This window comes from Oncorhynchus mykiss, chromosome 22 (assembly GCF_057628025.1).
Source record: "Oncorhynchus mykiss isolate SJ-2025 chromosome 22, ASM5762802v1, whole genome shotgun sequence".
Taxonomy (NCBI): Eukaryota; Metazoa; Chordata; class Actinopteri; order Salmoniformes; family Salmonidae; genus Oncorhynchus; species Oncorhynchus mykiss.
In genome coordinates this window covers 43,467,140-43,482,446 of record NC_143043.1, presented here as the reverse complement: position 1 = coordinate 43,482,446, position 15,307 = coordinate 43,467,140, and the positions used below count along the sequence as shown (strand labels likewise).

General features: G+C 45.5%; 1 protein-coding gene across 1 annotated transcript in view; it reads right to left on the bottom strand.

Annotated features, from left to right (window-relative positions):
* Nucleotides 1–15,307, bottom strand: part of LOC110501842 (inactive phospholipase C-like protein 1) — a 162,187-nt gene that overhangs the window by 12,818 nt on the left and 134,062 nt on the right. The window contains exons 4-6 of the mRNA XM_036959268.2: nt 13,439–13,726; nt 4,959–6,647; nt 1,556–1,918 (exon numbers count right to left, since the gene is read on the bottom strand). Coding sequence (XP_036815163.2) covers nt 1,556–1,918; nt 4,959–6,647; nt 13,439–13,726 — 2,340 coding nt within the window. The remainder of the gene's footprint in view (nt 1–1,555; nt 1,919–4,958; nt 6,648–13,438; nt 13,727–15,307) is intronic.

The window sequence follows — 15,307 nt, the reverse complement described above, 5'->3', positions numbered from 1 at the left end:
CCGGCCACGACCGGGAGGTCCGTATATATATATATATATATATTTTTTTTTAAATTTGGCTTGTGAGGCTTGTGGGCGTCCTAGAGAAAAACAACTGATGAACGTATTTGTGAGAGTCTCACCTTTCCACAGAGGGGTCATATTAGTGTGTAGCCCAAACTGTTCAGATGCTACAGACAGACGTTGGCAGATCGTCTGTACCGACTTCAGACGAGTCCCGTGAGGCTTGTGGGAGTCGTAGAACAAAACGGAGAACACCATCGTGTTTTGTATGAGTTAGAGGGGTCACAATAGTTTTGTAGGTCAAACCGTTCAGATGCTACAGAAGACCAATATTTGGGATGTCTTATGGTCTGACAAACACCTCTCTAGCTCTGCCACCTTTCACCACAGATGCAGGAGGGCGACATCGGAGGATGCAGTGGATTCAATAAACTAATAAGTTTCATATCTTAAACTGACGGATGTTGTTGGGACTTCTTAGTATTATGCTAATTAGATGTCCATTGTTAAAAAGGAACAGACAATTGATAGATTGATGACTAGAACGAACTGCAAAAGTCACTGAAGCTAGTGACTCATTTCTCTCCCTCACTAACTTTAAGCACCAGCTGTCAGAGCAGCTCACAGATCACTGCACCTGTGCATAGCCCATCTGTACACAGCCCATCCAGCTACCTCCTCCCCATACTGTTATTTATTTTGCTCCTTTGCACCCCAGTATCTCATCTTGCACATTCATCTTCTGCACATCTATCACTCCAGTGTTTAATTGCTATCTGAAACTGGAAACACTTATCTCCCTCACTAGCTTTAAGCACCAACTGTCAGAGCAGCTCACAGATTACAGATTACTGCACCTGTACATAGCCTACCTATAATTTAGCCCAAACAACTACCTCTTTCCCTACTGTATTTATTTATTTTTCTACTTTGCACATTCTTCCACTGCAAATCAACCATTCCAGTGTTTTACTTGCTATATTGTATTTACTTTGCCACCATGGCCTTTTTTTTTGCCTTTACCTCCCTTATCTCACCTCATTTGCTCACATCGTATATAGACTTGTTTATACTGTATTATTGACTGTATGTTTGTTTTACTCCATGTGTAACTCTGTGTCGTTGTATGTGTCGAACTGCTTTGCTTTATCTTGGCCAGGTTGCAATTGTAAATGAGAACTTGTTCTCAACTGGCCTACCTGGTTAAATAAAGGTGTTCTCAACTGGCCTACCTGGTTAAATAAAGGTGTTCTCAACTGGCCTACCTGGTTAAATAAAGGTGTTCTCAACTGGCCTACCTGGTTAAATAAAGGTGTTCTCAACTAGCCTACCTGGTTAAATAAAGGTGTTCTCAACTGGCCTACCTGGTTAAATAAAGGTGAAATAAATAAATAAAACATGGTGGAAACTCCCTCTAGCCCCACATTACACCAATCAGATGACTGGAAATCCATGAAGGGAAGTGAGCCAGTCCATACTACATGGAAGAGAGGGACTTCTTCGCAACGCTGCAAGTGTGTGAGAAATCGAATTAACCTTTGACCCCTCTCACCTGTGCATCCTCCCGCAAGTCCGTGGCCTCCTTGAGAGGGGCGCTAGCGGGACGGAACGTATCATCCAGAGCTTTAATACCCGTGTTCCGTAGGGTCACGTACTCTCGCCCCCGCCGTACCCCTCTCCGCACAGACAGACCCCTCCTCTGAGCCTTGCCCCCCCCTCGCCGATTGGTCACGGCCACATGGACGAATAGGCTGGCGTGGGGCAAGGGGTCTCCCACCAGACCCAGCAGGGGCACGTTGCGGTAGCCCGGCTGAAGGCACTCGAAGGCCACGCTGTACTGGCCAATGAAGTCGTCTCCGATGTAGTCATCGTCCAATACCACGAAGCGGAGGAGCGCCAACTCCGGCATATTCACCTGGGAAGGACAGACGGCAACCAATCATGAGCACAGGTGCAGCAACAGACACATTTCCAGGATTGTTACCCAATACTGTTGGAGGGTGATGTCTCTTCATTCCCCCGGGCCACATCATATTATCCATGACATCGACATTCAGTATATTTGTACATTCAATATCACACATAGGTACATATTCAGGTATGCACATGTACTCACGCTCACACATTATTAACCTGGGTGGCATCAGTACAAACAGTATTAATCAGACAAATGAAATTCATTGGAATAAAACCACCATGAACATGGTGAGGAATATATTAACTAGAACACCCACTGGCAGTAGCAGGACTTATGGCTGTGTTAGTGTGGCTATACATATTCATTGTGAGAGGAGACACAGACAGCAGATCATTATGACGCATAAACATCCAATAAAACACACCCACACACAGAAACACACACACACAGAAACACACACACACAGAAACACACACACACAGAAACACACACACACACACACACACACACACACACACACACACACACACACACACACACACTGGTCCGCCATTCGTTTCTGGGCTCTCAGTGTGATGAATGTGTTTCGACACACAACGACTACATGTCCTCTACCCAGACCTGCCTGCTAACACCTCCATTCCTAGTTCCTGTATTACTGTTCGTCACATGACCTTAAATTGTATCAATTTGTTTTCCTCGGCTATTTACATTTTTCAATTATAAATCATTAGATTTTTCCATTGTGTTAAATGATGGTGTATTGATTGATTTCCAAGTTTTCAGTGTACATTTTTTCAAGATGAGAAGAGAATCGTCCAACCCATCTTGTATCTCACTACACCCCCATATGCCTCGTCTTGGATTATGCAGACAGACGAATTAAAAGTAAGTTTACATTGTAATACTTCTGACAGACAACTTTCTATCTCCGCCTATAACTTTTGGACATCATAGCATTCAAAGAAGGCAGGGATTGTTGAGTCATTGTTAGTTTTACACTTATGACATGACTCTGTCGATGCGCTGTAGAATTTGTGAATTTTGTCTCGTGTTTAATAAATTCTATACATTAATTTATTCTGGATTAAGTGTACATTTTCGTTAAGTATAGAATTTGTGAATTTTGTCTCGTGTTTAATAAATTCTTATACATTCATTTATTGTGGATGAAGAGTACATGTTTGTTAACTGTAATTTCGTAAGTTATATTCCAACATTTCCTCCATCTTGTGCCAACATAGTTCTTTTTAAGTTTTGGTTCCAATAGTTTATACAGCTCAGTCTGTGTTAGTGTAGGTTTTAACATTTTAGCATGGAGCTCCATCAATCTAACAGGGATGTACAGATGTAGGATCTTCATTTGACCACCCTGTTGCAGGATACATTTCCAGGACATTTACAAAAGTGTAGTGTATTTGAGGTTTAAAAGAGGCATGAAGAGGGGAGTCTAAACAGCATCCCCCTCTCTCTGTGTGTGTGTGTGTTCCCGGAGAGGACCCATGTGTCTCTGCCTCGTGAGTGTGTGTCTGTAGAGTCACGCCTCATTACCTTCTAGTCGCCCACCAAGCCTTAGGTTACTGGCCACAGGGATAATGAGCTAAACAGAGCTTAACCACTGGCTTTGGTTTCTTTCTTAGTTGTTAAAGTTTGTACAATACTTTGTAGTTCATGTTTTGTTTTTAGTCTTTGTTATTCTCATAACATAAGACCATTGTTCTTAACATATTGTTATTATCTGCAATACAACCTGATTAGCGTGCCACACTATTGGTCAATACTACCGTAGTATCCAACTGTTCTCTCTCCATTCCCACATTTGACATCATGACGACATGGGTAGTGTTGTATAATCCCTGACCATCTGTCTTCATAACTAAATCTCCCACAAGGGCTCAGGGGAATCACAATGGCTCTGTCTGTCTGTCGCTATGGGAATGGAATGAGAGCTCTGTCTGTCTGTCGCTATGGGAATGGAATGAGAGCTCTGTCTGTCGCTATGGGAATGGAATGGCTCTGTCTGTCTGTTGCTATGGGAACGGAATGAGAGCTCTGTCTGTCTGTCGCTATGGGAATGGAATGAGAGCTCTGTCTGTCGCTATGGGAATGGAATGGCTCGGTCTGTCAGTCGTTATTGGAATGGAATGAAAGCTCTGTCTGTCTGTTGTTATGGGAATGGAATGAGAGCTCTGTCTGTCGCTATGGGAAGGGAATGGCTCTGTCTGTCGCTATGGGGAATGGAATGAGAGCTGTGTCTGTCTGTCGCTATGGGAATGGAATGGCTCTGTCTGTCGCTATGGGAATGGAATGGCTCTGTCTGTCGCTATGGGAATGGAATGTTTCTGTCTGTCTGTCATTATGGGAATGGAATGTTTCTGTCTGTCTGTCGCTATGGGAATGGAATGGCTATGTCTGTCGCTATGGGAATGGAATGTTTCTGTCTGTCTGTCGCTATGGGAATGGAATGAGAGCTCTGTCTGTCGCTATGGGAATGGAATGGAATGTTTCTGTCTGTCTGTCGTTATGGGAATGGAATGTTTCTGTCTGTCTGTCGCTATGGGAATGGAATGGCTATGTCTGTCGCTATGGGAATGGAATGTTTCTGTCTGTCTGTCGCTATGGGAATGGAATGAGAGCTCTGTCTGTCGCTATGGGAATGGAATGAGAGCTCTCTGTCTGTCGCTACGGGAATGGAATGAGAGCTCTGAAGGGAATAGTCCATGTGATGGATGAATAGTGGAAAGGCTCTTTACAAATAAAACGTATTGTTGTGTATCCTTATGAAATGGATGTTTGCGTTATGTGTTGTCATTATTATCAGGGACAAACACATAGTCTGTCCAGAGTTAGCAGGCAAAACTGGTTGAAATGACTGTCAGTTGGTGATCGTAATGACATCATTTCACTGTCCACTGGAACTGCATTAGATGTTCAAGTGTAAGAACACTCAGGTTGTGTGTGTGGACCGTGCTCTTAGTCTGAGGATATGTTGGTGAAATCTCAGGTGTATGTGTTGTCTACATTACCGATCTCTCACCTGAAACTCAAAAGTCTCATCAAACAGTGGGTCATCCTGGTTCTGTGCTGCAGTCCTGGTCCGTTGCTCAGCGCAGTCCGCCGGTACCCCATGCAGCTCCAGAACCACGTAGGGATCTATAACCTCTCCTTTAGCCCCGGCGCCCTGCGGCTTGGGCAGGCTGTGAGCGCTGATCACCTTCACCCTGAGGGTCTGAGGGGGAACGCCAGGCACACAGCCCTGGGTCACAGCACTGAAGTAGGACACCTCATCTCTCATGACCCCTGGCCGCAGCACGAAGCCACAGCCCCCGTTCTGGGTGAACCGGCCTCTGTGGAGGTCCAGCATGGCCCCGGGGGTCTGCTGGTTGAGGGCCACTAGCTGGACCCCGCCCTTCCAGTAGCCCTGGGGGTTGGGGTTGGAGGAGTCCAGGCGGACGGAGCTTGGCCGAACACGGCTCAGGGTGCGCTTGGTGAAGCTTACTAATTCCTCTGGGCTCTCACTGGCCAGCCGTCCCGCTTCTCCCTCCCCCAGGGAGCACAGTGTCCAATAGGGCGACTCAGGGGGAAAGGGCGTGCCCGGGGTGGAGGGGGTGCTGGGCGGGGAGTGCTGCTGTCCTTGTTTCCTTGTTTCTCGGTGGTTGTAGAAGCTACGGCTTCCGGTTCTAGCCACGCCCACAAGATCTGATAGCTCATGTCGGAGGCGGAGTCTCCTGGGCTGAGGGGGCGGGGGCACCACTAAAACCGCACCCAGTTCCTCCTCCCCAGGTATGGTCATTTTCCGACCAGCCAAGGGCCCGCCTCCCCCTATCTCCTCGTCCTCCTCTGACACCTCTCCCTCAGACCCCTCCTCTTCGGGCGGTAGCTTCTTCCCCACCAGCAGCACTCGGCCCTTCAGCTGCTCTGGGGAGGGTAGGGTGGTGGCTCGCCCCCCCAGGCTGACCGGCAGGGCCTCAGGGGTGTAGAGACGTGTAGAGAACACTTTCCTCAGGTGCTGGGCCAAGGTACGCTGCTGGGAGGGAGAACAGCGCTGGCACAGGTAGAGCAGAAGTGGATAGGGCGAGGTCAGGAAGGCGTACTTATTGACCACCTCCAGGGCACTGCGGATGGTGACCGGGGCGTGGTGGTGATGATGGTGGTGGTGGTGGTGGTGGTGGGCATCAGGACCATAGTCCACCCCCAGGAGCGGCTCCCCCTCTGGGCCGTCTGTCACCCCCAGCTCTAGGCACCGACACCCGGCCTGGAGAGCCCTGGTCAGGCCCCCTAGATCAGTCCTCCCATGGACCTGGTCATCCAGGAGATAGGACCGATAGGAGGTACTGATGTAGTAGTGGGACAGGGGCAGGCTCATATCCTGACACACTGCCTGGTGCTCCACGTCAAACAGCTGGCACTCTGGGGACTGCAGGTAGCGGGAGAATCCATCCAGAGCCAGTAGACCTCTCTCTTTCCCAGGGCCGGAGGGCTCGAAGCGTCGGACCAGTTCCAGACAGCCCTCGGCCGTGGCCAGAGACAGGCCTTGCTCCGTCTCCAGGAAGAGACGGAGGTCCTGGGCGTCCAGACACTCGCGGTCCTTGGAGAGTTGGACCAACAGGAAGTAGACGTCTGGGCGAGTGCATAGCTCACAGAAGGCCTCCTGGAACTCCTCGCGCGTCACGTGAGACGTCAGCTTCTCCTTGCTCCTCTGGATCTCCTTGAACCTCAGGCGCACCTGGAGGGGGGAGGGGGGGGGGGGGGTTTGGAGGGAAGGAGCGGGAAAAGGGAAGAAGGGATGAGACAGAGGAAGACAGAAGGATGAATGATGAGAGAAAGAGGAAATGCAGAGAGATGAGAAGAGCAGGTGTAGGAATTATTGAGCTAAATCATAGGGTGCCCATTATTCTACAATTAAATTAACTTAATTTAATTTCCTAACTGGAACGGATATGAAAGAAATCTACCTACCCTTCCATGCTACTATCCCCCTGACTAGAGCCCCTGGCCTACCCTTCCATGCTACTAGCCCCCTGACTAGAGCCCCTGGCCTACCCTTCCATGCTACTAGCCCCCTGACTAGAGCCCCTGGCCTACCCTTCCATGCTACTAGCCCCCTGACTAGAGCCCCTGGCCTACCCTTCCATGCTACTAGCCCCCTGACTAGAGCCCCTGGCCTACCCTTCCATGCTACTAGCCCCCTGACTAGAGCCCCTGGCCTACCCTTCCATGCTACTAGCCCCCTGACTAGAGCCCCTGGCCTACCCTTCCATGCTACTAGCCCTCTGAATAGAGCCCCTGGCCTACCCTTCCATGCTACTAGCCCCCTGACTAGTGCCCCTGGCCTACCCTTCCATGCTACTAGCCCCCTGAATAGAGACCCTGGCCTACCCTTCCATGCTACTATCCCCCTGACTAGTGCCCCTGGCCTGCCCTTCCATGCTACTAGCCCCCTGACTAGAGCCCCTGGCCTACCCTTCCATGCTACTATCCCCCTGACTAGTGCCTCTGGCCTACCCTTCCATGCTACTAGCCCCCTGAATAGAGCCCCTGGCCTACCCTTCCATGCTACTAGCCCCCTGACTAGAGCCCCTGGCCTACCCTTCCATGCTACTAGCCCCCTGACTAGTGCCCCTGGCCTACCCTTCCATGCTACTAGCCCCCTGACTAGAGCCCCTGGCCTACCCTTCCATGCTACTAGCCCCCTGACTAGAGCCCCTGGCCTACCCTTCCATGCTACTAGCCCCCTGACTAGTGCCCCTGGCCTACCCTTCCATGCTACTAGCCCCCTGACTAGAGCCCCTGGCCTACCATTCCATGCTACTAGCCCCCTGACTTGTGCCCCTGGCCTACCCTTCCATGCTACTAGCCCCCTGACTAGTGCCCCTGGGCTACCCTTCCATGCCAAATAGCCCACCCAATTTACCTACCTCATCCCCATACAGTTTTTATTTATTTACTTTTCTGCTCTTTTGCACACCAGTATCTCTACCTGTACATGACCATGTGATAATTTATCACTCCAGTGTTAATCTGCTAAATTGTAATTATTCGCCTACCTCCTCATGCCTTTTTGCACACAATGTATATAGATTCTTTTTTAATTTTTTTCTACTGTGTTATTGACTCGTTTAGTGTTTACTCCATGTGTAACTCTGTGTTGTCTGTTCACACTGCTTTGCTTTATCTTGGCCAGGTCGCAGTTGTAAATGAGAACTTGTTCTCAACTAGCCTACCTGGTTAAATAAAGGTGAAATAAATAAAATAATAATAAGGAGAGTCTACAGGAGAGACTTGCACACACATGGGCATCTGTACTGATTTCACAGCGGGCTTCAAACCCAGTGCCTGAGCGTTGATTCAGACAGATTAGCTATGGAGCTGCAGTCCAGCATGAACACACACACACCTACATGCTCTCTCACACACACACACCCTCTCACACAAACACCTCTGATTGGCTGTATTTAGGCCTGTGTATCTCCAGCTGCTATCTGGTTTCCTACTGTTTATCCCAGAATATCTTCATCCTTGTAAAAATGTCCTGCGGCGTGATTCAGTTGACTATAATATTGCTCTGACGTTCTGTACTGTTAGGTCGTCAGCAGTCCTTGATATTTCCTGTCTGTATACATTATGAACACTGAGTACATCAAACAAGGACCACAATGGAAATAAGCTGTTAAGGTTTATGGTGATTTGTATGTGGAGGCGTCACCAGCTGGAGGACTATTATGAATGGATTTTACAAATAAATTACAAATAAATTAAATCAATCAATCAACATTAAGAACACCCTCATAATATTGAGTTGCACCCCCTTTTGCCCTCAGAACATCCTCTAATTCGTCGGGCTATGGATTCTACAACGTGTTGAAAGCGTTCCACAGGGATGCTGGCCCATGTTGACTCCAATGCTTCCCAGTTGTGTCAAGTTGACTGGATGTCCTTTGGGTGGTGGACCATTCTTCATACACACAGGAAACTGGTGAGCGTGAAAAACCCAGCAGCATTGCAGTTCATGACACAAACCGGTACGCCTGGCACCTACTACCCTTCCCTGCTCAAAGGCACTTAAATTGTTTGTGTGGTCCATTCACCCTCTGAATGGCACACATACACAATCCATGTTTCAATTGTCTCAAGGCTAAAAAATCTTGTCTCCTCCCCTTCATCTACATTAATTAAAGTGGATGTAACAAGTGACCTATAAATAAGGAATCATAGCTTTCACCTGGATTCACCTGGTCTGTCTATGTCATGGAAAGAGCAGGTGTTCTTAATGTTTTTTCCCCTACTCAGTATGTATATATACAGTTGAAGTATGAAGTTTACATATGCTTAGGTTGGAGTCATTAAAACTTGTTTTTCAACCACTCCACAAATGTATTGTTAACAAACTATAGTTTTTGTAAAGTCGGTTAGGACATCAAGTAATTTTTCCAACAATTGTTTACAGACAGATTATGACATTTAAAATTCACTGTATCACAATTCCAGTGGGTCAGAAGTTTACATACACTAAGTTGACTGTGCCTTTCAATTGCTTGGAAAATACCAGAAAATTATGTCATGGCTTTAGAAGCTTCTGATAGGCTAATTGACATTATTTGAGTCAATTGGAGGTGTACCTGTGGCTGTATTTCAAGGTCTACCTTCAAACTCAGTGCCTCTTTGTTTGACATCATGGGAAAATTAAAAGAAATCAGCCAAAACAAATTGTAGACCTCCACAAGTCTGGTTCATCCTTGGGAGCAAGATCCAAATGCCTGAAGGTGCCACGTTCATCTGTACAAACAATAGTACACAAGTATAATCAACATGGGACCCATGCAGCCGTCATACAGCTCAGGAAGAAGACGTGTTCTGTCTCCTAGAGGTGAACGTACATTGGTGCGAAAAGTGCAAATCAATAACAGAACAACAGCAAAGGACCTTTTGAAGATGCTGGAGGAAATAGGTACAAAAGTATCTATATCCACAGTAAAACGAGTCCTATATCGACACAACCTGAAAGGCCGCTCAGCAAGGAAGAAGCCACTGCTCCAAAACCGCCATAAAAAAAGCCAGACTACGGTTTGCAACTGCACGTCGGGACAAAGATCGTACTTTTTGGAGAAATGTCCTCTGGTCTGATTAAACAAAAATAGAACTGTTTGGCCATAATGACCATCGTTATGTTTGGAGGAAAAAGGGTGAGGATTGCAAGCCGAAGAACACCATCCCAACCGTGAAGCACGGAGGTGGCAGCATCATGTTGTGGGGGTGCTATGCTGCAGGAGGGATTGGTGCACTTCACAGAATAGATGGCATCATGAGGAAGTAAAATTATATGGATATATTGAAGCAACATCTCAAGACATCAGTCATAAAGTTAAAGCTTGGTCGCAATTGGGTCTTCCAAATGGACAATGACCCCAAGCAATACTTCCAAAGTTGTGGCAAAATGGCTTAAGGACAACACATTCAAAGTATTGGAGTGGCCATCAAAAATCCCTGACCTCAATTCTACAGAAAGGAGGCCTACAAACCTGACTCAGTTACACCAGCTCTGTCAGGAGGAATGGGCCAAAATTCACCCAACTTATTGTGGGAAGCTTGTGGAAGGCTACATGAAACGTTTGACCCAAGTTAAACAATTTAAATAATTTAAAGTCAATTCTACCAAATACTAATTGAGGGTATGTAAACTTCTGACCCACTGAGAATGTGATGAAAGAAATAAAAGCTGAAATAAATCATTCGCTCTACTATCATTCTGATATTTCACATTCTTAAAATAAAGTGGTGATCCTAACTGACCTAAAACAGGGAATTTTTACTAGGATTAAATGTCAGGAATTGTGAAAAACTGAGTTTAAATGTATTTGGCTACGTGTATGTATGTAAACTTCCGATTTCAACTGTATGTATGTCGCGCGCGCACACACACACACACACACACACACACACACACACACACACACGGTCAAAAGTTTGGAGCCACTTAGAAATGTCCTTGTTTTCCATGAAAACATACATGAAATGAGTTGCAAAATGAATAGGAAATATAGTCAAGACGTTGACAAGGTTATAAATAATGATTTTTAATTGAAATAATAATTGTGTCCTTCAAACTCTGCTTTTCTTCATTTGCAGCAATTACAGACTTGTAAGAACTTTGGCATTCTAGTTGTCAATTTGTTGAGGTAATCTGAAGGGATTTCACCCCATGCTTCCTGAAGCAACTCCCACAAATTGGATTGGCTTGATGGGCACTTCTTACATACCATATGGTTAAGCTGCTCCCACAACAGCTCAATAGGGTTGAGATCCGGTGACTGTGCTGGCCACTCCATTATAGACAAAATACCAGCTGACTGCTTCTTCCCTAAATAGTTATTACCTAGTTTAGAGCTATGCTTCTGGGTCATTGTACTGTTGTAGGAGGAAATTGGCTCCAATTAAGCGCCATCCACAGGGTATCGCATGACGTTGCAAAATGGAGCGATAGCCTTCCTTCTTCAAGATCCCTTTTACCCTGTACAAATCTCCCACTTTACCACCACCAAAGCACCCCAGACCATCACATTGCCTCCACCATGCTTGACAGATTGCGTCAAGCACTCCTCCAGCATATTTTCATTTTTTCTGTGTCTCACAAATGTTCTTCTTTGTGAGCCAAACACCTCAAACTTAGATTCGTCTGTCTATAACACTTTTTTCCAATCTTCCTCTGTCCAGTGTATGTGATCTAAATCTTTTATTTTTATTGACCAGTCTGAGATCTGGCTTTTTCTTTGCAACTTTACCTAAAAGGCCAGCATCCCGGAGTCACCTCTTCACAGTTGACATTGAGACTGGTGTTTTGCGGGTACTATTTAATGAAGCTGCCAGTTGAGGACTTGTGAGGCATCTAGACTAGACACTCTAATGTACTTGTCCTCTTGCTCAGTTGTGCACCGGGGCCTCCCACTCCTCTTTCTATTCTGGTTAGCGACAGTTTGCGCTGTTCTGTGAAGGGAGTAGTAGACAATGTTGTACGAGATCTTCAGTTTCTTGGCAATTTCTCACATGGAATAACCTTCATTTCTCAGAACAAGAATAGACTGACGAGTTTCAGAAGAAAGTTATTTGTTTCTGGCCATTTTGAGCCTTTAATCAAACCCACTAATGCTGATGCTCCAGATAATCAACTATTCTAAAGAAGGACAGTTTTATTGCTTCTTTAATCAGTACAACAGTTTTCAGCTGTGCTAACACAACTGCAAAAGGGTTTTCTAATGATCAATTAGCCTTTTAGAAATTATAAACTTGGATTAGCTAACAACGTCCCATTGGAAAACAGGAGAGATGGTTGCTGATAATGGGCCTCTGTACGCCTATTTAGATATTCAATTTTTTTTTTTTATCTGCCGTTTCCAGCCTCAATAGTCATTTACAACATTAACAATGACTACACTGTATTTCTGATCAATTTCACATTATTATAAATGGACACATTTTTTTTGCTTTTCTTTCAAAAACAAGAACATTTCTAAGTGACCCCAAACTTTTGAACGATAGTGTATACAGTACCAGTCAAACGTTTGGACACATCTACTCATTCAACGGTTTTGATTTATTTTTACTATTTTCTACATTTTCGTTTCTCATTGCTTATTTGAGCTGTTCTTGCCATAATATGGACTTGGTCTTTTACCAAATAGGGCTATGTTCTGTATACTGTACCACCCCTACCTTGTCACAACACAACTGATTGGCTCAAACACATGAGGAAGGAAAGAAATTCCACAAATGAACTTTTAACAAGGCACACCTGTTAATTGAAATACATTCCAGGTGACTACCTCATGAAGCTGGTTGAGAGAATGCCAAGAGCGTGGAAAGCTATCATCAAGGCAAGGATTGGCTACTTTGAAGAATCTCAAATATAAAATATATTAACATAGCATGGGTCATTTTTATGATTACTACATGATTCCATATAGTTTTGACTGTCTTCACTATTATTCTACAATATAGAAAATAGTCAAAAATAAGAACAACCCTGGAATGAGAAGGTGTGTCCAAACCTTTGACTGGTACTGTATCTGTATGTGTATATTATATGCAGACTCAATCTGTACACCCACCATGCTACTAAGTATAAGTAAAGCTTACATAACTAGGTTGGATATCCGCCTAGAGCATGTTCCATTTTTACATTAGATATCCAGCTATGAAGACAATCATTTTTATAATTCAAGCTGTTATAGTAACTATTGCGATCATAAGTATCACGGACAATTTAATAAAAGAAACCGGGCCATAATTGATTGAATTGATAACGGAATTGATCTCAACTCTAATAATCTTCAAACCTTTTCTAGTCTGTCTAGTTTTACTCCAGTCTACCATTAACAGATATACAGTATTAGTCTTTCTTCTAAGTCTACCCCAGTCCTCTTATTTAAGTTTCCTTGATGCCGGGACAGATGGTAAGACCGCTATGAAGACAATCCCCCCTCTAGTTTAACTGTAGTCCCGTCCCCTCACACATACACACACCTTAGCTTCCTTGATCCCAGGATACAGCTTGCAGATGGTTGCCACGGCCGTATCCTCTGAGACGACCCCGTATCCATCTTCATCCACCTCGGCAAACTCTGCGGCCAGCCAATCCCTCCTCATCTTACTGCCGAGGCTACCCTCCCCTATGATGCTCCCCTCTCCCAGACCTCCTCCCCCACCTGCCCCCCCTCCATGCCCGATGACAGAGGGGTGGGACACCAGGTAACGCAGCCCCGTTACCCAGATGTTGGCCACGTCAGGGGAGAGAGCCACCAGGTCCAGAGACTAGGAAATACAAATCACATTAAATTAAACACATTTTTCCCCCCAGTAAAATAAGTCAAAAGTAAATCACCTTCACCTTTACCACATCTTGTTATGTTACAGCCTTATTCTAAAATTGATTACATCGTTTTTCCCCCATCATCAATCTACACACAATGCCCCATAATGAAAAAGCAAAAACAGGTTTTTAAATCAAATCAAATTGTATTTCTCACATGCGTCAAATACAACAGTGAAATGTTTGCTTACGAGCCCCTAACCAACAGCGCAGTTTAAATAAATACAGATAAGAATAAGAGATAAAAGTATCAAGTAATTAAAGAGCAGCAGTAAAAAATAACAATATATACGGGGGATGCCGGTACAGAGTCAGTGTGTGGCGGCACCGGTTAGTTGAGGCAGTATGTACATGTAGGTAGAGTTATTAAAGTGACTATGCATAGATGACAACAGAGAGTGGCAGTGGTGTGGAGATGGGAGGTGGGGGGGGGGCAATGTGAATAGTTTGGGTAGCCATTTGGCTAGATGTTCAGGAGTCTTATGGCTTGGGGGTAGAAGCTGTTCAGAAGCCTCTTGGACCTAGACTTGGCGCTCCAGTACCACTTGCCATGCGGTAGCAGAGAGAACAGTCTATGACTAGGGTGGCTGGAGTCTGACAATTTGGTATAGAGGTCCTGGATGGCAGGAAGCTTGGCCCCAGTGATGTACTGGGCCGGTCGCCCAGTGAATGTTGACCTGTCTAAAGGTCTTACTCACATCAGCTGTGGAGAGCATTATCACACAGTCTCCCGGTACAGCTGGTGCTCTCATGCATGTTTCAGTGTAAGTATTCAGACACTTTACTCAGGACTTTGTTGAAGCACCTTTGGCAGCGATTGTACCCTCAAGTCTTCTTGGGTATGATGCTACAAGATTGGCACACCTGTATTTGGGGAGTTTCTCCCATTCTTCTCTGCAGATCCTCTCAAGCTCTGCCAGGTTGGATGGGCAGTGTTTACTGAGGAGGGGCTTCCGTCTGGCCATAAAGGCCTGCTGCAGAGATGGTTGTCCTTCTGGAAGGTTCTCCCATCTCCACGGGGGAGCTTTGTCAGAGTGACCATCGGGTTCTTGGTCAACTCCCTGACCAAGGCCCTTCTCCCCCATTTGCTCAGTTTGGTCATGCACCCAGCTCTAGGAAAAGTCTTCGTGGTTCCAAACTTCTTCCATTTAAGAATGATGGAGGCAACGGTTTTCTTGGGGACCTTCAATGCTGCAGAAATGTTTTGGTACCCTTCCCCAGATCTGTGCCTCGACACAATCTTGTCTCTACGGACAATTCTTTCGACCTCATGGCTTAGTTTTTGTTCTGACATGCTCCATCAACTGTGGGACCTTATATAGACAGGTGTGTGGCTTTCCAAATCATGTCCAATCAATTTAATTTACCTCAGGTGGACTCAAATCAAGTTGTAGAAACATCTCAAGGATGATCAATGGAAACAGGATGCACCTGAGCTCAACTTCGAGTCTCATAGCAAAGATTCTGAATACTTATGTAAATAAGGTATCTGTTTATTATTTTTAATACATTTGAAAAATATT